The sequence below is a fragment of the Haemorhous mexicanus genome, chromosome 14, assembly GCF_027477595.1.
Source record: "Haemorhous mexicanus isolate bHaeMex1 chromosome 14, bHaeMex1.pri, whole genome shotgun sequence".
Lineage (NCBI taxonomy): Eukaryota > Metazoa > Chordata > Aves > Passeriformes > Fringillidae > Haemorhous > Haemorhous mexicanus.
In genome coordinates, this window is record NC_082354.1 from 1,560,986 (window position 1) to 1,585,234 (window position 24,249).

General features: G+C 53.9%; 1 protein-coding gene across 2 annotated transcripts in view; it reads left to right on the top strand.

Moving 5' to 3' along the window:
- Window positions 1-23,543, top strand: part of MID2 (midline 2) — a 67,102-nt gene extending 43,559 nt beyond the window's left edge. For both annotated transcript variants that reach the window (XM_059859329.1, XM_059859330.1), the window contains exons 4-10: window positions 1,397-1,504; window positions 3,639-3,787; window positions 4,268-4,395; window positions 5,382-5,525; window positions 8,967-9,128; window positions 13,822-14,029; window positions 14,211-23,543. In XM_059859329.1, coding sequence (XP_059715312.1) covers window positions 1,397-1,504; window positions 3,639-3,787; window positions 4,268-4,395; window positions 5,382-5,525; window positions 8,967-9,128; window positions 13,822-14,029; window positions 14,211-14,613 — 1,302 coding nt within the window. In that variant the 3' untranslated portion in view covers window positions 14,614-23,543. The remainder of the gene's footprint in view (window positions 1-1,396; window positions 1,505-3,638; window positions 3,788-4,267; window positions 4,396-5,381; window positions 5,526-8,966; window positions 9,129-13,821; window positions 14,030-14,210) is intronic.
- The last annotated feature ends 706 nt before the right edge of the window (window positions 23,544-24,249 follow it).

A 24,249-nucleotide genomic window follows, 5' to 3' on the forward strand; every position in this document is an offset into this window, starting at 1 on the left:
CCCCCAGCACTGAGGTGGGTGAAATATTTTTTCTCTTCCATGTTACAACTAAAAGCTGCCCAGCTTTCCTGCAGCCATAGCACCTGCTGAGTGTTCACCCCCAAACCCAGCATTTACCTGGGAGCTGGTTCATCCATTCAGAGTGGTTTGGCCAGTGTCCAGGTGTTTTTGAGCCAGGGCTTTGCCAGTGGAGCAGTCCTGGTCTGCAGTACCCCCTCCTTGCTCTATTGGCCCTTTGAGGGAACCCCAGCCTTGAAAATGCTCCTGTTTTGGCAGAAGGCAACTAGGAAAGGGACTGTGGTGTCCTTTGCAACTTCACCTGCCATCAGCCTGCCTGAACATCAACATGGTTGAGGGGGAATTTCTTGCCCTGGGCAGGCTGTTGATGGCTACAGATTTACATTGTCCTGTAGCCATCCTGGAAGGGGAACACTCCAGGCTTGAGCTGGACTGTTGGGCAGCAGCTGGTTGGAGGGATGGACCCGGGGCCAAGCTGAGGTGCCCCAATCTCCCCTCCTGTCCCTTGGCCCAACATTTTTTTCTTGCCCCTTGCTGTGCACAGCCTTCAGCCTCATATTCCCTCACCCTCACATGTCCCAGAAGCTGAAGGGGGAGCTTCAGGTTTGTGTTCCTGGGAAATTGGGGTGACAGCCATCCCTGTGGGCACACAGCTTTGAGGGACCAGAGTGTTGCCAGCTCTGCCACAACAGTACGGCAGCAGTGCCACGGCAGCAGTGCCACAGCAGCTCTGCCACAGCAGCTCTGCCACAGCAGCACAGCAGCTCTGCCACAGCAGTTCGCTGCAGGCTCCAAACCCTGGGGCTGTTCCCCACCCCCCTCCACATGTAGTAGATTGGAAAGATTTTCCACTGTTTTTCCTCAGTGGAGCTCTCTTTGCAGACCATCAGCTGTCTCCCACTCCAGTGTTGCATAATCTGCTGGCCAGGTTTAAAAAAAGATTCTGTAGCAAAAATGTGGTTCACTCTAGGCTGCCTTGTTTAAGAGGGATTTGGGAGTATAAAATGAGGAAAACTGATTTCTGTCCTGTAGTGTGCTTTAATGCAGTGCTAGGGCTCGATTCCTCTTCCATGAAGTGCATTCCCCCTTGTCCTGTCCTGTCCATCCTCTCATGGGTACTGGTCTTCCCTGGAGGCAGAGGACTGGAACCTCTACTTGTGCCCCCACTGCACTCTGTGTGTGCAGAGTGAGCACAGCCATGAGAGCGTGCTGTGTGTCCCTCCCAACACCTGTGTGCTGTGTCCTTCCCAACACCTGTGTGCTGTGTGTCCCTCCCAACACCAACACCTGTGTGCTATGTGTCCCTCCCAACACCTGTGTGTCCCTCCCAACACCTGTGTGTCCCTCCCAACACCTGTGTGCTGCTGTTCCTGGCCAGGTGAACACAGCCATGCACGAGGCCAAGCTGATGGAGGAGTGTGATGAGCTGATGGAGATCATCCGCCAGCGCAAGCAGGTCATCGCCGTCAAGATCAAGGAGACAAAGGTGAGGGGTCCCAGCTCATGTGTTCCTGGTCACAGGTCCCCTCCTGTGCCCAGGGGTGCCTGCTGCAGGGTCTGCCCCTCCTGTCTAGGAGCAGCACTCTCGCAGCCAGTGGTGCTGCGATGTGCCAGCCTCGGGCAGAGGGGCTGCAGCAGCGCGTGTTACATTGCCGTGAAGGGTTTGCTTTGAGCAGCACCCGTGCGTCTCCTTGTCCAAACTCCAGGTGTCCCATGGTGCTGCCCTCCATGCCACCCCATATCCAGGTGTCCATGACTGCTGCTGCCCCAGGGCTCCTCTGCCAAGGACAGAGCATGTGCTGGCTGGAGGAGGAGCAGTGTGTTGGTTAGCGTGACAAGTTGGTGCAGAGGCTTGGATCACTCCAGACAGCTTCCTCAGGGCTCTTCACCACTGTGTTTGAATAGAATAATGTGGAATTAATATTGAAGGACCATAGTCCAGTGCTGCAGAGAGAGCAGAGGCTGCATTGCAGCACAGCTGAGGGGGAGCGGCTCTCACCCTCATCTTTGTGGGAGTGTTTGGACCTTTCCTCCAGTGGCTCCAGGTGTTTCCCAGTGGTTTCTATGTGTAGCATCCCACCCCAAAGGGGAAGGGACCCAAGATTTATAGATGCTCATGGTTGAAAGGAATGACAAATGGGTCTGGGTCCTGAGGGCACAGCCTGTGCTTACAGGGGGGACCTTTTTGTAGGTAATCTTTGCCGTTCCTGGGAGTTCTCACCTTCTCTGCAAATCAGTTCTCATGCACAGTCCATTCTTCCAGATGTTTCTGAAAATGGATCAGAGGTTTCAGGGGTCTTTTGTGGTCTAGCTTCCCCTACAATCCATGCCACTGCTTCATCTTGCTCCTCTGCTGTGCTGTGTTGTGCTTATCTCCAGAAGCCACAGCAAGGATGTTTGTCCCAGGGCAGTGCTGCCCTACCTCCCTGGGGCCCCTTCTCCAGCCCCAACAACCCTCAGCTGGCTCTGCAACTGTCCAGCTGTTGGTGTTTGAGACATCAGTCTCTCCTTCTGGGCTCTCCACGTGCAGCAGCAAGAGGGCTGGAGGGCTGTAGCTCTGAGGCTGCCCAAGGGAGCCTGCATGACCCCACTGCTGTTCTCACTGGGCTTGAGTATGCACTGGGGTCCCACCACAGTACCCGTGGCCAAGCCCCAAATCCAGATGCTGCCAGGCAGTTGGGAGCAGGTTCCACCATGTGTGTAGGCACAAGAGCCACCAGTGCAGCTCCAGGACATGCTGGCAGCAGTGGAGCTTTGAAATCCTGCTTCTACCCCAAGCACTCCAGGGAATATATTTTGTGCAACGGTGCCGTCTGCCAGTCCATCTGCCTGTCTGCTTGCTCTTCCCACCCTCTTCCTTGACTCTTCCAGGCTCTGCTGTCCAGTTCCAGCCATGCTTAGAAAGACCTGGAAGCTCCAAAATGTTGTTTTCCTACAGTTGGCTGCTGGGTAGAGGCGAAGGGTACAGATTAGTACCCAAACCCTCCACAGAAGCAGTGGAGAAAGGAGTAACGTCTAGAGGCTGTGTCTGATTTGAAGTGCTGCAGCTGAGGAGCGAGAAATTCTGCTTTCCTGGTGGATTGCCATTTGGTTTTCCATTTGTTCTGCCCTGCTTTGCCTGACAAATGGCCCAACAGATGTATGGAGTCTGGGAGAAGGGAGGGGGAGAACATGCAGATTCCCTCATACCTCGGTCACCCAGCAGTTGAGTTCAGCACCTGTGAACGTGATATCTTCCATCAGCTCTGTAAACACTTCCCCTGTTCCTGAGGTTCCCTTGCCCTGTGCTGAGTGACTGGTAGGAGTCTCATGGCAGCCTGCTCTCCTCGGGCTGCCATGGGGGGACATTGTATTTGCATGGGAGGAGTGGAGAGAGGATATGTTGTTCTCCAGGGTCCATCACGTATGGGACCCTCAGAGCAAGCACAGGCTGTGCCCTGGGGCTTTCCCACCCCCAGCAAAATTTACCATGGAAAGTGTTTTGCTGTGCTCCCTCCCCAGAGCCATTGGGACACTCTTGTGCCCTTCAGTGCTTCTTGCTTGCCATGATCCGCTGCTGGCTCAGGGTTCCCTCTGTGCCTCTCAAGCTCCTGAGCCCTGCTGTCTCTGCTCTCTGGCAGGTGATGAAGCTGAGGAAGCTGGCCCAGCAGGTTGCCAACTGCCGGCAGTGCCTGGAGCGCTCCACAGTCCTCATCAACCAGGCCGAGCACATCCTGAAGGAGAACGACCACGCTCGGTTCCTGCAGACTGCCAGGAACGTGGCCGAGAGGTGGGCTGGGCTCGGGGCACTGCTGCTGCAGCTGGCCCCTGTTGTAGGTCCCTGCCCAGAGATGAGCCAAATCCCCTCCAATCACTTCCCTGGAGATCCGCAGCCATCCCTGCAGCCTCCCACTGTGCTGTCCTCAAAAAAACCCCGAGGTCACATTCCCATCCCTCACAGGACAGGGGCTGCATGGCAGGTCCTATCAATTCTCTGGAAGCAAGCCCCCTTCCCTGGGGTAGGAAAGTGGTGGAAATGCCAGTCCAAAGGGAGTTCAGGGGCCAGTCAAAGCTGTAAATCCCAGGGGTGGAGGCTCCCCCACTCTCAGGGAATCTGTCCCCCGGCTAGGCCACCCTCCTGGGTGGGGGCAGTGGTCTGTAGGTGCAAGCTGTTTTCCTGATAGCAGGTGAGGCACAGTGAGGCTGTCCCCATCCCTGTGCCTCCCTCGTGCACCCCGTTGCATACTGATGGTCCCTTCTTTCCTTCCAGGGTCGCCATGGCAACTGCATCCTCTCAAGTCCTGATACCAGATATCAATTTTAATGATGCCTTTGAAAACTTTGCTTTAGATTTTTCCAGAGAGAAGAAGTTGCTGGAGGGGCTGGATTATCTAACAGGTGAGTGCTCAGGTGTGCTCCACTCTGTATCTTCCCCTCAGTCCCCTGCCCTGTACTCCACCAAGGGCTAGCAGACCTATTTTAGGACTCAACCAGTAACAAGCACCAGGTCATCTGTGGCAGAGCAGGGCCTGTGCTGTCCCCAGGACAGTGACATGTCCCCATCCTCCTGTTTCACCCTGCTGTTCCTGGAGGACCCATGGAAAAGACCAGAAAACTTGAAAATTATGGTCTCCATGAGCTGGTGGGGGAGGCTGATGTCCATAAGGATGCAAGAGGGATAAGTATTATATGAGGGTCTATAAGGATTACAGGGGAGGAATGGTGAATTAACTAATTATTATACTTCTAAGGCACTCTGTGCTTTAACATTTCCCTTTTCCTGCCCTTTTTCTGAGTCACTTGCTTCTAAGTTATGAACCCCTCTGGGCAGGACCTCAGTGGGCCCCTCAGGGCTGCCCTGATGCCCCAGCACAGACTGACTGCTGACCACCCTAGGTGGTGTGGGAGCAGCAATGGCTGCTGGATCAGCCTGTGCTGGAGCACTGAGGGATGAGAGCTCCAGGGAGGCAAGGACATCTTCACTCACCTGAATCCGATTTTATTATCATGAAGCAGATCAGCTTTCAGTGAAAGATTAGCGCAAGCATGTCCAGATCAATTATGGGATGAAATACTTACTCCACAAGCAGGGCAGGGAAATAAGTGGATTTGGAAGTGGGTTCTCAACCTGTTTCAGGGTGGGGGTGTCAGACCTGATGGAGCAGCAGTGAAAACCCTGTGCTCTGACCTCTGGGTGCCTTGTTAAACTAAAAGGTTTAGTTCAGTGGGAAACACAATGACAGATTAAATGAGAGAGGTTTTGGTGTTGAGAGACTACTCCTGCTGCAGGCCCATCTGAGTCCTAACATGAGTAGAAAAGGCCTGGGTTTTTAAGGAGGGAAAGCCCAAACTGACCAAAGTCTGTGGTCTGTGCCACCTCACAGCACCGAACCCCCCGTCAGTCCGTGAGGAGCTCTGCACAGCCTCCCACGACACCATCACCGTGCACTGGATGTCAGAGGACGAGTTCAGCGTCAGCTCCTATGAGCTCCAGTACACCATCTTCACTGGCCAGGCCAACTTCATCAGTAAGTCACCACAATCCCCTTCAGCAAGGAGTCCCATGTTGCCCAGACAATCTCCAGCTGCTCCATCCTTGGAAGATCCGAGGCCAGGTTGGAGCAACTTGGGATAGTTGAGGGTGTCCCTGCCCATGGCAGGGGGTATCACTGGATGAGCTTTTAGGTCCCTTCCAACCCAAAGCATTCTGGGATTCTGTAAGGAAAAGGTTCTCAGGTTCATTGGTGGTTTTAAAGGCTGGGTATTTGTGGAGGAAACAGCAGCAAAGGATCTACCAAGGGCTAGTGGATCAGAGCAATGGACACCTCCCCATGTTGGGAGGGCCATCCCTGAGGTGCTCTGGTCTGCGCTTGGTGTCATCAGCCCCAGCCTGGTGAAGCATCAGGAACATTGGAGGCTCCCATCCATCTCACAGCTCCCAGGTCCGTGGATACCTGGGATCATACGCAGGGCAGCGCTGGCTGCTCCATGGCTGATAACTAAGGTGGTTTATAAACCCTCTGGAACTGCTCTGAGGCATATTTCCAGGTATTTTTTCATGAAAATTACTGCCATACCTAGTTGTTTTTTCACAGCGCCACAGATTTGTCTCACAGGATGGGATTTGATTTGAGGACTGAGGACAGAAGCACTGATGGTCTGTGGCTTGTGAGAAGGTTTTATTCCTGGTTTTCCTAGCAGCACTTGCCATTGTGAGAAGTGCTGACAACGTGCCTCAGAGAGGGTGTTTGGGCTGCCATCAGTCTATCCCGCTGGCTGAAAGGACGTTGGCAGGGGCAGCACGGTGTCACGCCTCCGAAAGGCTGTTCAGTGCACTCTGAGATGTGCAGGAAGCTGACAGAGAAAGTTCCCTGTGACTTTCCAAGCTGGATCTCACCTGCCCAGCCCTGGCCCAGCCTTTGTCCTTGTTTTGGAAAACAAGATGATGCATTTCCTTTCCATGGTGGCTGTCGGGTGCCGGTGCTGCCGCAGCCAGACCTGCCCTGCTTGATTCTCCTCTCCTTTCCAGCTAGAGCACATTGTCTCCAGCACTTTGTCCTCTGGAAGCCTGGAGAGCTCAGCCACCTCTCTGTCTCTGCTCTTGGATGGCCACCAGCTCCATGTCCCCTGCACTTCCAGCTGTGGACAGGATGGGGACTTGCTGGTGTCACCACATGGTTTTGGTACAGAGGAATGTCTGAAGGTCCCTGTGCTAGCTCTGTACAGTTTGGGCTCACAGGTTGCTCAGGGCTTGCTCCTTGAGGAAGAAGGACTGTTCAGGGATGGAGCATGCAGTGCTTCCTCACCCACAGCTAGGAGGATTTTGCCATTTTCCACTCAGGCTTTCCCCTGCTGCAGCTTGTGCCCTTGCCCTGGGACAATGCCAGGGAAGGACCTACTCTCACCTTTTCCCACTTGGACACATGTGGCTTGGAGTCCCATACGCCGAGGGACTTGGGAATGAGCCACCTGCCCACCTCTGGGGTCTGGCACAGGCATTGGGAAAGGAGGAGTTGTGGAGACCATGAGGGTGAGGAACAGTGAGGGCAGTGCTGGAGGAGAGCCCCGAGGGTCACATGTCAGAAGTGTCCTCCTTGGCCAGCCAGCAACCTCCAGGTTGCTCTTTGTAGGACAAGTGAAGAAAACATCAGTTAAATCCCTGAGAAGAAAATTAATAACTTACTGTCCCTTGCAATAGCACAGTTTGGGTCATGGGACCGTGTGAGCCCTGGCTGAACTCATGAAGAGACACTGGAACACTGAGCAGGGCTTGGGAGCCTGACCAGGAAAGGAAATACCTTTCCAAGGTGTGCAGAGTTGGCCTGTGGAACCCATCCCCTTCACGCTTCTATCAAAGCCAAGAGTTTGGCAAGAGCCAGACATTTTTGTGGATGACGAATGCTACAATAAAAGGAATTTTTTAAAGCTTTGGCCAGGGTAGGGGCGAGGAGCTTAGTCTTCGAGGCCAAGCTCTTTGAGGTTGTTTTGCAAAAGAAACCTACTTGGAAGGTCAAGTCCTTCTCGTTGTCATCTCTTAGCCACCTTGTTCTTCCTGATGGAGCATGCCCAGCTGGTCCTTCCTGCAGGAAGGTGACACCGAGCGGGCCAGGCTGGAAGCTGTGCACTCCAATGGGAGCAGCTCCATGTGCAGGCTGCAATCAGGATCACATCTGTTTTATTTTCTACTTGACATTACACTCCTCTGTGCCCCTCGGCCATTCCCATGTGTATCCCAAACCAAATTCAGGATGACAGGGACTGCAACCTGCCCTTGTCCTGTAGCTGAGCCAGCCACTGAAGATAAATGAATTGGAAGCCATTGCAAAAAAGGTGTGGAGCATTCCCAGCTCCTGCCTCCCAGCCCTGCACATGTTGAAACCCCCTCTCCAGTCACCCCAAATTCACAATGCACTCTTCACCTCTCACCAGCTCTAGGAAGCCTCCAGCTACTTCTTCCACACTTCCTTATTCCTTTTGCCTCAAAGCCCTACCCCTATGCTGTGATAGCTGTCCTGGTTTCCCCTGAGCCCCAGAGCATTTTTGTCCCCCAGTTCAGCTACTCAGGTGCTCGTGCCAGCTGGAGGTGGTCCTCATCCCAGTCATGCCGATGGCAGGAGCAGCCTGTGGCACTAAGTAAGGCTTATCCCCTTTCCTGGAGCGCTGTGTCACCCCACCTGAGGTACAGCACTACATTTCCACACATGCCTGGCCCTGTAGATCTGACACTGCAAATCACTGCAGCAGTTTGGCGCCTCCATAGTCTTGGATTCTTCATTCCTTCCCATTTCCAGAAAGAGTTCAGCCTGCTGAATGGCTTCCAAGTGTCTGGATCCCTTCACTGGGAGCTCATTTTTTTTTTAACTGTTCTGCAGACCAGTGTATTCAGGGAGGCAAGCATCAGCCTCCCTTAGCCATGGATTATTACTTCCCACACTGGAGCACTGTGGACTGGGCAGGAGCAAGATTCAGTTGCAAACACATCGATTTGGGTGCAAATGCATCCCTTTCTGCTGCTGGAATTGCATACTGGAGCCCTTGAGCAGGAGGGAGGCTGTCCTGTGGGAGCGGAGACATGGGACAGAGTGACGGTGGGGTGGTGGTGGGAGGATGGTGGCCATCACCCCCTCCCAAGCACCAACAGCTTCCTCTGCCAGCTGTCCTGGCTGGAAGGTGCTGCTGGCTGCATTTGCTGTTCTCTGCACCCTTTCCCCATCACTTCCTATGGCAGCATCCCAAGATGCCAGCACTGCAGCCCTGGTCCTGCCTTACCAACATTGCCTTTGTGTGATAATGGAAGAGATTCTGTGTTGCTGGGATTTGTCATCTCTGGAAATTTCCCTGCCACTCTGAACTCCCAGGCAGGTGGTAAATCCTTCTGAGGGACATATGGTCATGAGCATTTGCAGCACAAAAGCTTTGTATTCTGTCTTTCCCTGGGAATAAATCTCTGCCCCTCTCCTGCACTGCAGGTCTCTACAACTCCATGGACAGCTGGATGATCGTCCCCAACATCAAGCAGAACCACTACACAGTGCATGGGCTGCAGAGTGGCACCCGCTATATCTTCCTGGTGAAGGCTATCAACCAGGCAGGCAGCAGGAACAGTGAGCCTGCCCGCCTCAAGACCAACAGTAGGTGCCCAGGCACTCAGCTGGCCGTGCCAAATGGGGGAGCAGAGTTTCCAGGGCACCGGGGTGCCTGGGGTATGGCTGGGTGCTCCCAGTGAGCGGGCAGTGGCTGGCAGTGGGGTGGAAACACTGTGCTGTTAAATCACTGGAGTGCCCATCTCCCTTGGTGCCTCTGTTCCTTCCCTACCTCAGGGATGGTCTCCTGATACCCCATGTGGTGCCAGGGGCTCCCATCAGCCCTCTGCTCTGGTCAGCACCCATCCCTGGGGTCTTAGGTCATGATGGTCCATTCCTCTGGTGGCATTACATCCCTGGGCTTTTTGGGGCTGATGCAAGGAGTCACAGAGCAACTGTGTTCTTGGGTGTGGCTTTAGCTTGCAGAGGGTTGTGGTTTGGAAAGCCGTAAGATTGAAAAGTGTCTCCATGGTGGTGGATGGGGCTTTGCGGCCACGCACAAAGCAGATTTTTATTTCCAGTGTCCTGGGGATGCCAAGGAAGGTTAAATGTGTTTAGGGAGAGCTGAGCTCTGACAGCAGTGGAGCTAGACCTGTCTGTCCTGGAACAGACAGAGCTCCAGGGTTTGTGGTAGGAAGCCTTTTTCCATTGAAAGACAGCAAAGACAGCAGAAGCAGCGGCACCCATGGCCTGAAGGATGACACGGGAGAGACAGTGAGAGATGCTGGGGGAGGAAGAAGTTTTCTGTCCAGGCTGCCTGCCCTGTGCTCATGCCTTCCCAGTGCTTGCCTGTCTCTGTGGTCCTGGTGAGCACAGCCCTCCCATCTGTCCCTCTCCCAACAGTTGCTTCTGCCTGAGCAAGGCTTTCATGATGATTTATTACCTCTACCTCCTCCTTTTCTTTGCGCGACATTAAACTGAATAAAACAACATTGTGGCAGTGGGGCTAAGGGAGCTGCTGAAGAGCAAGCTCCAACCCGATCTGCCTGTTCATTAAAAATTTATCCCTCCTGCAGCTGCTGTTTCTCAGTGCTTCTCTGGCTTTGAATGGTGCTCACTCTGGGAGTGAGGAATGGGTGGCTTGGGAAGCTGGGAGCAAGGGCGGGTGGTGGCAGCTCCCGTAGGACAGGGTCTGGTCTGCTCTCTGTGATTGTAGCCCAGTGCCAGTCACCAGAGCTGCTGGCACAGCTCTGAGGGCTCCTGCCTGGGGGTGGACTGGGTTCAATCAGAGTCCAGTCAGGTGTTGTGCCCCTCTTGCTGCAAGGATGTGTCTGCAGCAGCTTCTTGCATGTTTAAAACCTGGAGCAGCCCCACCTGAGCCACTGCACAGGTTATGTGTGATTATGGCTGTGCTAAAGCCCCTTCCACAAGGACCTCACTTCCCACTCAGGTGTTGGGCAGGAGAGGCATGTGGCATTGATGGGCACATCCCTCTCTGTCACCAGTTTGGTGTTCCTTTGCCATCTGTGTTTGTGGAAATTTCTGAATTCCTGAAAAATTTAGCCATATGTATGGATACAATATATATTGATTTATTTCCTTCTGTGGCCAGGCTCGGGGATCAAGGCCTCCTTTGGGTGTCCAGTGGTGCTGCTACCCTGTACTGCAGCCCCAGCATGCCCCCACTGGCTTTTCCTCCTGCTGGTATTTGGGACCAGGGCTTCTCCTTTTGCAGTGAGCAATATCCAGAGGATATCACACCCACGCTTTCCCACTGCTGTAACCTTGGTATAAGTGTCAGCAGCTCAACACAGAAATAGCCCATTAACATATTTCACAGCCTTTTCTGTTCCTGAAGGGATGTCTGGAGAGATCTCTCCATGGCCAGAAGGTCAGTGTCAGGACACATCAATTTCCGCAGCATCAGCACTGTCAGTGCTGGCACTAAATCTGCATTCCTGAACAGAGAAGCTTGGGAGGACAGGTTTGGTTTAGTGACAGAGAGACCATCTTCTGCTGAAGCTGGGTCTAAGCAGGACTTATTTAGGAGCAAGCGTCCAAAAGTAGCTGAAAGTGCTGGAATGCAGGGACAGGCCTAGCTCTGGCCATAAATAAAGTGCAGGGAAATGGGTTTTACAGCCTTTGCCTTGGCCATTGCATCCTGGCCTTATTTTCCCTTGCAATTCTGGCTTTTCCTGATTTCTGCATATTTTGGCAAGACCTTAGTGTGCTACAGGATGGCTTCATCCACATCTCATGTGAGATGTCAGGAGTGGGTTTGATGCCTGAGCAGTGAGCTGCAAGGTCAGTATTACTGACTGAATCATGTTAGTGCAGGTGTTTTTAAGGGCAGGATGATCCCTGCAAAAACTTCCCAACAGGGAATCTGAAAATTTAGATGGATTTATGGCTTTCCTATGACTTGATGACTCAGCAGTACAGTGCTGCATCTTTGTTTCTCTCTTTGCTGAAGGTGATTTCTTCAGGAAGGACAGGATGGTGCTGACAGCTGCACTCTCTGGGTGTCTTGTGCCCCACATGTGGCATCTTGGATGGCTGGTGGGCATAGGGACACTGCCACTGCAGGCAGAGAGGAGGGACAGAATGCAGGAAGGGTTGCCTTTGTGTTCCTGTGTCCCTGCGGCTCTCGTTGCTCTCTGGGCAGAACGTGATGAGTGCCTGCAGCATCCTTAGATGCAGAGTTCATATCTATCCCTTCTTTCCACACATTTTCAGCTAAATGCAGTTGCCAGCAGTCCACCCTCTCTGCCCTGCCCCGTCCCTGTGGCCCTGCAGCCAGAGGAGTGGGGCACAGAGCAGCTGCTGTGCTGCAGGGCACCAGTGGCACCCCTGCACTGACCCCCACTGGGCTGGGCTGCTGCTCCTGGATTTGGCTGAGTGTTGGATGTCGTCTCTTGCTCCTGGGGATCTCATTCCAGTTGTTTCCATAGCTGTTATGTAAAGCAGCAGGCAGCCTGTCCTCGCTGTCCCTCTGGGTGGGTGACAGGAGCGTCCCAAGCTGCTGCTCACTGTGGTGGGTGCAGGAGCCCCGTGAGGTCCAGGGGAGCAGGGTGGGTGTCTGGGGTCCTGCAGGGTGGGGATGGAGCTCCAGCACACACCTCCCTCTGCCTGGCTCCATCCCCGCATTCCACTGACCTTGCCCATGTTCCTGGCTGCTTCCTCTTTGCTCCCTCACACCCAGTGCCAGACAGAATTTCCTCTGCTCTGCTCACTCTGGCTCTGCTGGGAAGGGAGGGCTAATCCAGCTGATAAATGCTCTAGGGGTGCAGCCAGCTGTGTCCAGCCCTGAAGGCAGCTGCTTCCCCACAGCTCCCGAGCCTCCTGCAGGGATGACCAGCAAAAGGCTGTCAGGAATATCCCAGCAAGCTGAATTTGTGGGATAAAGGTAATCTGAGCGACCAGCCCCGGAGCTACACGTTAATGATGAGAGGAAACGTTAATGATGAGAGGAATCATCAGTGATGAGAGAAATCATTGCAAGCCTCTGCAGGGCTGGGCTGGAGGGCTGGAGAGCAGTGACTGGGAGGCACAGAGGCTGCTGGTGGTGGGGGAGCAGGGAGTGAAGCCTACAGTCAGAAGCCCCCTTCCTTTGGCAGCTCCCATGCTAGGGGGGTTTAAGTTGGGACTGTTTTGACCTCTGTGAAGTCTATATTTTTTCCCAGTGCCACAGTGATATTTTGGGAAGGGTGGCAGGTGCCTGGCTGTGTTGTCTGAAATACCCTCCAACCCCTCCGAGCCTGCCCATCACACTCACTGCCTGTGCATGCAGCTCAAGCACTTGCTCCAGGACATGCCAGCACAAACCAGTGATAAGGGCTAGGCTCCACTTCTTCACACTGACCTTAGCAAGGGGTTGCCTTCAGAAACAGAGCTGTGAGTGTCTCTGTCCTGATGGAGCCAAGTATTTTTATACGTCACTTCCTCAGAGCTTGTCTCTTTGCATTACTGCCAGGAAAAGATACAGCAGAAAAATCAGAGCAGCCAGAAGAAGGAGGGGGCAGGTCACTCCCAATTTGCAGTTTTACTTTCAGGCTTCTCAACTCAATTATTCAGCAAATTGGACTCCAAGGAAAACCAGCACGAGCTACCATCAGGTTACAGAGCACAGCACAGATGAGCTCTGCTCTGCAGCTGCAATGGTGACTGATGTTGCGGCTCTTTGCAGACATTCCCAGGTGTCCTGGTGTTCTCCTTGTATTTTTCCTGGCTTTCCAGGGTTTTCTGGCTGTTCTGGGGGTCCCCAGCCCAGGCTCAGGACCCCATTGACGTGGTGGTGTCGTTTCTTCTTGCTAGGACTCTGTGTCTGCAGCCAAAAATGAGAGCGTGAAGGAGGATGCAGCTAGTCATGCCCCGAGCTGGGTACCAAAACATGAGTCTGAAGGTATTGGTAGAACTTGGGGTGTTCTCTGCAGCTGTCATTTGCTTTGTCCTGAAGCGGGTGAACCCCTATGGAAATGCTCTCCAGTACCTGTGTGCACTTTACTGCATCTCGCATGAAACCACAGCAACAAAACCCACCTGAACTCAAATTTGCTTCTTTGTAGCATCTTGGGGTTTTGTTTGCAAATCCAGGGATAGACTGAGGACTTTTAGAGGGAAATCATGAACAAAGAAGGAGTCTGGTTGAAGCTCTGGGACATCACCCAGATCTGTTCTGTTTTTGGGGAAAACACCCAAGCAAACCACCATTAAATTATGCAAAGCTGAGAACACAGGATTTGAAGAAGCCCCTTTCCTGCACCATGATGATAACACAAATCCTTGTGTCTCCTCTCCACAGGTCAGCCATTCAAGCTGGACCCCAAGATGGCTCACAAGAAGCTGAAGATCTCCAATGACGGGCTGCAGATGGAAAAGGACGAGAGCTCCTTGAAGAAGAGCCACACACCAGAGCGGTTCAGCGGGACAGGCTGCTACGGCGCGGCCGGCAATGTCTTCATTGACAGCGGCTGCCACTACTGGGAGGTTGTGGTGGGATCCTCCACCTGGTAAGGCACCACCTGTGTGAGGGGGGATGCTTTCCCAGTCCGGCCTCTGCCAGAGATGCCCACCCTGTGCCCTTTTACAGCAGATGGGCTCTGAAAGCACAGGGTGCTGTAGCCATAAGGGCTGGGCTTGGTGCTGAGCCGAGGCTGGAGGATGCTGAGCACAGCTTCTTCTCTCCTGCAGGTATGCCATCGGCGTGGCTTACAAGTCAGCCCCCAAAAATGAGTGGATTGGGAAGAACTCCTCTTCTTGGGTCTTCTCCCGCTGCAACAACAACTTCGTGGTGCGGCACAACAACAAGGAGATGCTGGTGGAGGTGCACCCGCAGATGAAGCGCCTCGGTGTCCTCCTGGACTACGACAACAACGCGCTCTCCTTCTATGACCCGGCCAGCTCTCTCCACCTCCACACCTTCGAAGTCTCCTTCATCCTGCCAGTGTGTCCCACCTTCACCATCTGGAACAAATCCCTGATGATCCTCTCGGGGCTGCCTGCCCCAGATTTCATCGATTACCCTGAGCAGCAGGAATGTAACTGCCGGCCCCAGGAGTCCCCATACGTGTCAGGAATGAAAGCCTGTCACTAGGCTGCCCAGGCCTGGCCATGCCGATGGGTGCAGGTGGCCAGAGCTGCCCACTGGCAGCCATGCCAGAGAGCCACTGTGGCACCTGAGCAGTTGAGCACCATCCACACCCAGCTCCATCTTACTTTAATGGAAAAAGTGGAAGAACCTCGAACCACAGCTGGAAATGAACTGCTGTTGGTGAGCTCCAGGGTGTGCGAGAGTGGCTGGAGCAGCTCTTTGGTGGTTGCTCCCATCTCTCCCCAAGAAGATTGTCACCTGGATGGTTCTGTCTTCCTTTGGGGGGCTGGAAAGGCCAGGGCAGGTTTCAGGGTGACCTGAGGTGCCATGGTGGTCAGGGAATGGCTTGCGCGTACCACGAGGCGCAGGTTGGGACAGGAGGGATGGGCTCTGGAGCCAGCTGACAGGTGGTGTAGGGACCCAGAGCACTGAGCAGCACTTTCCAGGGAGGACTTTCCGTGTGGCTGAGGCTCAGTTGCTTCCCTGGTGGGATGGATAAAGCTTGGAGCCCTTGGGCTCGGTGGGCACTGGCAGTGGTTGTGTGGTGGGTGGTGGTGCTGTGGAGGGAGGGTGGTGCTCTGTGGGAGTGAAAATGGCATTGAGGGTGTTCCCGGTGGCCGTCCATTCTACAGATGGCATGCTCCTGATAATTTTCAGGGTCCTGCAGTGGAGAGCCATTTACCCCCAGCCCACCATCTCCTCCTTTGAGAGCATCCCAGTAACCAGGGAGGCCTGCATCCTTGAGAAGCTTTGGCCCCTGGCACAGAGGTTTGGCAGCTGGTCCTTCCCAACGCAGGGTCTGGCCAACAGTGCCCTGCTCCACATAGGTCTCCATTAGTGTCCTGTCTGGCATCCTAGCAGCAAAAACTCATCTTCCTGCTCTAAGCCCACAGTAGAGTCCTGCTCAAAGACTACCTCCATGCTCTGTGACCCAAAACCTCAATTAATGACACTGAATCTTGACTTCCGGTTTGTTCTCCACCATGCCAGAGGATTGGACTGGGTGCACTTTAAAGATCCCTTCCAGCCCAAACTATTCCATGATTCTGTGGTGGTGTGAGTGTGCAGCCATCCTGTTTATTCAATGGCAGAGGACTGAGTCTGTCCCAGAGGCTCGGAGACCCTGGTTACTGGGAGCTCATTTGGCTGTCTCCAGTACTCCCAGTAACCACAAGCATCAAGTCCCCTGTGCAAGCTCCAGTCTCCAGATTTATTTAAGAGGCCAAGAGGAGCTGGGCTGGTGCACAATCCCTTGCCAATTGCCCTGCCAATCCTGTGGTTGCCACCATGGGGGTCTGTGGCACAGTTTGGGGCCAGTGGGCATGTGAGTGGCTGGGACATTGTGAGGGCAAAAATTTCAGGCATTATGGTGGCCCGAGGCAGCTGGTGCTTGGGCTTTGCTCTGTGATATTTGAAACCCCTTTTCCTTCTCTAGATGTGGTACCTCGGTGGAAGTGGGGACCACTGAGCTGGGACCACCCAGCTCTGCCAGCCTCTCCCTGTGGAGCTTGCTGATAGGGAACTACCCCTGCTTGTATTTTCTTCTACAACAGGGAAACCCACCTGATTGATTCAGGGTAGCCATGAGATGGAATCTTTTTGGACTTTAGCAGGCTTTAGCAGTCTCTCACAGGATCCTTCTGGGCAAAATGTCCAGCCTGCAGCTGGATAAACACATCATGGGGTGGGTGAGTAACTGGCTCATGGGTCAGGCAAAAGGGTGACATCAGGCTGGCACTAGTCACTTTTGGGTTTCTGAAGGGCTCCATCCTTGGCCTTGTGCTCTTCGACATCTTCATTAACAACCTGGATGCAGGACTGGAAGGGATACTAAGTCAATTTGCTGGCAGCACTAAGCTGGGAGGAGCTGTCAACTCTCTCAAGGGCAGAGAGGCCCTGCAGAGAGACCCAGACAAATTCGACAGATGGGGAACCACCAACCATGTGAAGTTTAACAAGGCAAGGTGGTAGATTCTGCACCTGGGATGAGGTGTATGAACTGGGGAAAGAGGGTGTGGAGCAGCTGTGGAAGGGCCCTGGGGTATCTGGTCCATGGCCAATTTGGATCTCAGTCAGGCAGGAGGGAAATCCCTGTTCTGGGGGCATCAAGCCAGCTGGACCAGGGAGGGGATTGTCATGCTCTGCTCTGAGCTGAGGCAGCCTCACCTTGAGCCCTGAGGGCAGTTTTGCACACCACAATATAAAAAAGGCATGAAGCTATTAGAGAGTGAACAAAGAAGGGCTGTGAGGATGGAGAAGGGTCTGGAGGGGTCTTGTGAGGAGTGGCTGAGGTCACTTGGTTTGCTCAGCTGGAGAAGAAGAGAGGGGAAACCTCTTTGTCATCTTCAGCTCCTCCCAAGGGGGAGTGGAAGGGCAGGTACCCATCTCTTCATTCTTGTGACCAGTGACAGGACTGAAGGAAACAGTCGGGGGAGGATTAGGTTGGATGTCTGAAAAAGGTTTTTCTCGCAGGGGGTGGTCAGGCACTGCACAGGCTCCCCAGGGAATAGTCATGCTCCTGAGGCTGCCAGAGGTCAAGGGGCATTTGAACAATGCTCCCAAACACAGGGTGGGATTGTTGGGGTGTCCTGTGCAGGGCCAGGAGTCCAACTCAATGATTCTGATGGGCCCCTTCCAACTCAACCTATCCTGTGATTCTAAAGCCCAGGCTCTGGGAGTGAGTGGCTGGCTTGGACAGGGCTCTTGGGGCACATCCTATGGGGCTGTGCCAGAGAAAGGTTGAATTCATCTGGAGCCGGTTCAGAATTCATCTGGTGACCCCTCCCAGTGACCTGGCCAAGGGGATGCATGTTGGTGAGTCTGGTGGTCACAGCTTTGCCCAGGGGGAGAATGTTCCCAGCATGCCATCTCTCTGTGTGTCTAGACTGTGGTTTTTGGAAAAGGGAGGTGGGCAGCACCTTGGGGAAGGATCTGCTGTGGGCCATGCCAAGCTGAGAGGGCTTTCCCTCTGATCCAGGCTGCTTCCCCATGGTGCCTGGCAGGGCAGGCATAGGGGATTCACCCCTCCTTCTGACTCTTCCTGAGCAGAGGAGCAGCTCTGTTTGTTTCTCCCAGCCCCGGAGCGGAGGAGCTCAGGGAGGGTGCAGCAGGGGCACGCCTGCCATCCCCACAGCCTGGTTCATGGCCCCTTTTCACTTTGGGAGGTTAAATTATTCCCCTTTTAAGTTGGATGTTTTCCATGGGAAGGTCTCATGGAAGTCCCTTTCACAGTGCCGGTCCCATGGGGCTGCTTACCCTGTGCCACCCCAGAGGGATGCCAGGCACTGCAGGTGGATGTGGCCCTGGCAATGCCATGGACAGCACCAGTACTGCTGGGATGGGCTCAGGGAGCATTCAGCATCCTCAGCTCAGAGACCATGAGCCTTTAATGTGACATTTGCACCTGATGAAATTGCACTAATTGTGGGACCCCCTGGCCCCCACACGTGTCTCATACCCGGCCAGATGGGGACTGGAGGAGCCCCACACCCCGAGCAGGGGCTGGGGGCCTTTCCCAGTCACCCACATTGTCCTCTTGTGGTACTGAAAGCAGAGCCCACCCAATTGTCACCATGATTTGGAGAGCAGCAGCCCCATCCCTCATCCCTGCTGAGGACATGGAGGGGGGCCAGAGTGCTGCTGCTGGTTCCTCTGCTCCTGGTGACGCCAGTATTCAAGTTCGGGATGTGTGGACTCCTGGCTCCCCTCAGCTTCCCCTTCCACATGTAACATTCCTGCTTCCATTTTACTTTGAGGAGGGCTGTTCTTCCTGATGGGTTTTTCCCTTTCTGTTGTTTTTTTTTTTTTGCAACTTCTTTGTTAACATGTGTATATATATATATAGATATATATATATAAAAAAATATATAATATATATACATTACTGGGTATGTCTGTGTGTGAAGGAGGCCATAAGGTGAGGACAGTCCTGGGGTCTTCTTGATGGCCATCACAGGGTTCCCCAAACCTAGCAAAACCTATGGCTGTGCATGCACAGGAGCAGAGGGGATTTGTGGTCCCAGCCAGCAGCAGCTTGCCTTGTGCTGGGCTCAGCCCAGCCTGCAGAGCCTGTGGGGTGGCCAGGCACAGGGGGTGCTAAAGCTCCATCCAAAAACATCTGTACACATAAATATTGAGCACCCTGCTGCCAGCCCCTGGATGATGTCCCATTATCCAGGACACTGCGTGTGCCAGTCTGCCCTTTTCCCAGTCCTGGATGGCCGCAGGGGTTCTGGACATGTCTGAGTGCCAGCCATGTCCAGGTGCTCTTCCCCCACCAGTGCCCTGGAGATGGTGGGGATGGAGCTGGTGCTGGGGTTAAGCTGGTGTGGGGCTGAGTGCTGGCCGTGACAGCCCCCCCTGCACAGAGCCCTGCCCTGCACAGGGACTGGCAATGAACAGGGAGGAGCTTGGCAGTTCCCCTCTCCCAGCCCTGGGTGCACATCCCTGGGCTCTCCCGGGGCCCCCCAGGCAGGACTGGCCTGGGGAGTGGGGAGAGCCCATGCTGCAATGGTGCCACTGGGCAGAAGCTGCTGAAGAAGGGGCACCGGGGGCAGCCTCATGTCAGGGAGCACAGACACACAAACCTGCAGGAGAAAGAGTCCGTTTTTGGAGCACAAGTGCCTAAAATATTTAAGTGGAAAACATACAGTGCAAACCAACACTGTGGAATTAAGTATTTCTTACTTTATGCCTTTGCTCCAGGCTTTTCCTGTTAAAAATAAACAACCAGCACATGGAACCTGCCTGGAGGATGAGTTGCTGGTTCTGCTAGGAACAAACCTGTGGCTTTTGTGTTGGTCAGAGCTCTGCCCTTGCTGTGGGCTGTCAGTGACACACAGCAGTGATGGCTGGGTCTGGTGCTAGTGCTCCTGCTTCTGCCACAAAGATCCCACTGCCCAGAGCCCCACTCTGAGGAGTGGGGAGCTGCAGTGGCCAGGGCCCACAGCCTCCATTTCCAGACATTTCATTCCCTGGTCCAGAGACTGGCAGGGTAGCCCCAGAGCACTGCAGCTTGTCAGGGGATTGTCCCAACCCCATCCCCTTCATCCGTCCCATCCCTCTGCTCCAACCTGTCCCATTTTGCTGCATGCCCTGGGACTAGTGTGTGGGGTCTGGCAGGTATCTGCAGGTGCTCCTGAGCTCTGGCCACTAGTCAAACAGATCTGACATGGTTGCCAAGAGCCAGAGGTGCCCCAACCCTGGTGAGCAGCCCCCGTGGCAGGAGAGACCCAGAGCCCTGCCACCCAGCCTGCCCGGAGCCCAGTGAGTACTCAGTGAGCAGCAAGGACACAACAGGAGCAAAAATCTGCCTATTCCCAGATATAAGGGCACACAGATCCTCTCCTTTCAGCGTGGGAACCTTCTTTTCTTTTAAATTGAAAAATAAAACCTTGCAAAGAAGAAACATTCCCCCACAAATGGGCACTTGAACGGCAGAGGCTCGGTGTGGAGAGGTGAGGCACTGCTGGTGCTGCAGTCGGCCCACCCCAAAGTGCTGTGAGAACAGCCCAATGCAGCCCATCAGTCCCGGCTGAGCCTCTGCACCCTGCGGGGCTTCATGGGGGGGGGGGGGCGCTCACCCTGGCTGTCACAACAGCTCAACAGCATGGACCATCTGCTCAGTGCATCCAGAGCTTCCAGAAAGGCAGGAACTCTCTGTGGATGTGTCTGACACGCTGCTCCCCCGTGCTGCTGGCAGGATTCCTGCCTCGGTGGCTCAGGCTGGTCGTGGGCGTTGCTGTGGATCACCAGGATGGATGCTAGCCCGGTGCCTGCAGAGCTGGCGTGGCTGGGAGGTGCTGGGACGGGCACGCCTTGGCAAAGCAGGGTCCCGGGGATGCCGGGACTCATACTCGCCCCATCCCTCCCTCCTCCCTCCACCCCGATGGAGTGACAGGAAGCTGCAGAGATTGCTTCACTGTCACTAGAATGACCGCATTAGGTGGGGAAATGAGTCCTGGGAGGGCAGGATGCGTTTTCCTTGAGGCTTTCCATAGGAGCACTTCATTATCCCTGAAATCCATAGGTTTCATTAACCAGAAACCCATCTCCAGGACAAACAGCAGCCCAAGGCAAGGCCCAAAGGGATGAGGAGCATTGGGACAGCAAAGACGGGAGCTCATCCCTGTTGGGGCTGCGCAGGCTGGCTTGGCTCAGAGCCCACTTGGTGCCAGCCTGAGGAACGGACATGACTGGGAGGTGCTGGCAAGGGAAGAGCAGATGGTAAAGGATCAGCCTGTACTGAGGTGGTGCCAGGGAAGAAACGTGGCAGTGTCACCTGTGTGTCCTCTGGCTGTGGCCAAAACTCCCTGAGAGCCACCCCCAGCGTGGCACTGCTCCCACGTTCCCTCCAGCCAGTGCCAAACACTGCTCCAGCCCTCGCCAGTGCTGGGGGTGGCCCAGGGCTCTCTGGCACAGCTCCTGGAAACCAGGGGAAGCTGGTTAAAGGATGTCATCCCTGGTCACCTCTTTGCCCGAAACAGCCAGTGACACAGCCAGTGCCAGCATGAGCGTAGGAAGGAGCTCTTGCCTTTCTCTTCCTGCTTTGTCTGGTGCCTTTCCCTGTAAACCCCGGGTTTCTAGGAAACTGCATCCCTCGTTGTGAAAGCCAATTTAAAACCATCACTCACGTGGCAGGTTGTTTCATGGAAAGGAAAAGGCTGCTCTGACATGATGGAATGAGCTTTGCTGCTGCTTTCGAGGAATGTGCTTTAAACACAAGAGGTTTCAGCATCACAAATACTGAAAATCAAACCAGAAATGCATTCCACAAGTCAGCCAGGAGGGAAAAAAGCAGAGTGTGGCATGGGCTTGGGAAGGCTAACGGCAGGTTTTGACTGTAAGGTTGGTGTTGGATTTTAATTTCTTTTTTACTTTTAATTTCTTCTGTAGTTCACGAAATAGGAAATTTTTAAAATCCCTCCCTTGAGAAAGCTTAAAAACACACTGCCTGGGAGCCCTGAGGCTTCCCCCCTGCTCTGGGAAGCTGCAAAGTGAAGAGATAAGAGAAATCACTTTGTTTATATAACGAGTGACATCAAGATGTCTCATCTGTCCTGTCTGCAGCAGCAATGGCTCACAATGGGCTGGGGTAATCCTTACTGGGAATACATGCTACAGCTCTCCCATCCAGGAATGAAAATCTCTTTAACTGGTGATTTCACTCCAGGCTGGGGAAAAAAACCCAATAGTTAAATAAATGGACAGAAAAGAAAATTATGCACTGACCTGCTCATAGACTGCGCAGGGCAAATGAGTTAGAGTCTGAGCTGGCCCAAATTAATCCTTAATGGAACTTGAGATTTTAAATACTCATCTGAATAACCACCGCCTAAAACTGATCAAGTGTCCTTGATCATTAGACTGAGCATTACTTAATATTCTTGGTCTGGCTGGGGAGTGATAGACAACACCTGGAATGAGACCAGAAGCCTTCATTGAATAATTCTGGGCTTTAGGACGTGAAATGGAGGGAGGGAGAGAGGCAGGAGGGAGGTGATGAGGACATCAGTGCTTGTGTCTCAGACTAAAAATGGCTGCAGGGGGAGTCTCAGGAATTCTTCTCAGCTTCAGGAACCCATCTTGAGTTTCAGGAACTATCCTGATCTCCAGGAGCCTGTCCTGAGTTGCAGGAACTGTCCTGACCCACCTGGAGCAGGCAGTTTGAGACTCCAGCCCTTCATCAGCCCTTGCAAATCCCACCTGGCCCTCTCCTGAGAATATCCCATCCAGGCGCACCACTCCATCCTCCAAGCTTCAGAGTCAGGCAGGAGCAGCACAGGGACTGTTAATGGAATTGGGTCCAGTTCTCCATGGCAACGAGCAAGAACTGGGTCAGTGCAGGATGCGAGGAGCCAAGCACTCCCAGGAGTTTTAAAAGTAAACACCAGCAGAAATTAAGGCACAAGGAGCCAGGGGGGGACAAGGGGACCCTGGGACCCGCAGAGCTGCAGTAGAGCCCCCATCACCACATGTCACAAAGGGCAGTGGGGTCCCAGTCCTGCCCAGGGAGGGGGGCACAGGAAGGCTCCCGTGGGTACTTCTGCACAAGACAGCAGATCCAGGGCTACACAGAGCAGGGGCTGCCTGGTCCCCAAGACACACACAGCCCTCCACAGCTACAGTGAGTAATTGAGCCTCAAAACTTCCCTCAGCCACAGCCTCTCTGTTCCCTGTTCCCCACCGCTTTGAGCCAAGTGCCTTCTCTCCACATGGCCCTTGCTCTCCTGCCTCGCTGGCTCTAATTTGTCTCTGTTTATTTACACAGGCAAGCAGTCTGACGTCCATCACTGGGATTCTCTGTGCAGAAGCTGTGTGAAAATCCTCATTACGGCTCCTTGCTGACAGGAGCTTTGCTGGGCTCCTTTGATCAGCCAGATGCTTGGGTGGAGCCTGGCTCTGTGCTGCAGCCGCTGCCTTTGCTCTTGTGCTCGGCAGCCATGTGGCAGAGAATCCACTGTGCCCCTGCCAGGGCACAGGTGCCTCTGCCACCACAGCCTGTCAGTAATTACCTGAGTGATGGGGCCAGTGCTGAGCTGTCTGGGCAGCAGCGATGGGGGAAGTGGTTTGAGGGTGCTGCAGGGCAGAGCAGGAAGAACTGGATGGAACTGGACAGATGAAACTGGATAATTTTTAAGGTCCCTTTCAACCCAAACCATTCCATGATTCAAGGAAGCTAAACACCACAACAGTGGGAAAATTACCTGCAGAGTTTCCTCAAGGCCCATCAGAGCCACGAATTCAGCTGCCATTTGTACTGATGGTCATGAGGCTCCATCACCACCTTCAGCTGCTTTGACGATTTAGCTGATACCCGGGCTCTGAGCTTTCATGTACCAAAATATATGTCCATCATTTGGCAGACCTTTACCCTTCATTTTTCATTAAAATCCATCTGTTTGGTTCCCAGTGTGTCACCCTGATGTGAATAACTTCTCTTGAGTGGTGTCTTCATTTGTAAAACGGGCTTCTTAATCCTGCTCCACCTTAAAATGAATTAAACACTCTCTTAACATTCACACAGCACCTGGAGGATGGAGAGAAGTGCTGCTGATGACAAAATTACAGTGTTATTTTATTTCACTCGCTGCACAAATACACAGCAGCATCCTCTGGGCCCAATGAACACCTTCATCCTTGTGCCGCAATGGAGCCTGAGCCCTGTCCCCTGCACAGCAACACACTGCCCCAGCTACAGCCTCAGGCACTTCCCAATCCGGTCCCCACCACAGGGGCCCACGGTGGCCAGCATGGAATGGCCAAAGCCCCATACAGCCTGGGAAGGTGGGCCAGGGGGGAAGTGGCCAGGTGGGGAAGCTCCCTCTGTGTCACTGCAACCCTTAGCTGCCCAGGGCAGGCAGCGCTGGAGCAGTTTGGGGCTGGTTAATGGCACGGGACCCTTTATCCCTGATGGCATAGGTACATCAGACATCATGTACACCTGTGTTCTCAAGGCTCCTCAGCCAAGTGGAATTTTCCCCTGGATCAGTCAAGGTAACCAATCCTACCATGCATGGTTCCGCGGGAGCTGGGGTCTTCCCCCCTGCCCTTTGCACAGCCCTTCCCATGTATCAGGGCCTGCCCCTGCACTGTATTTAACCTGGATTTCCCCTCTGTCCTCTTAGAGAATCAGAGACT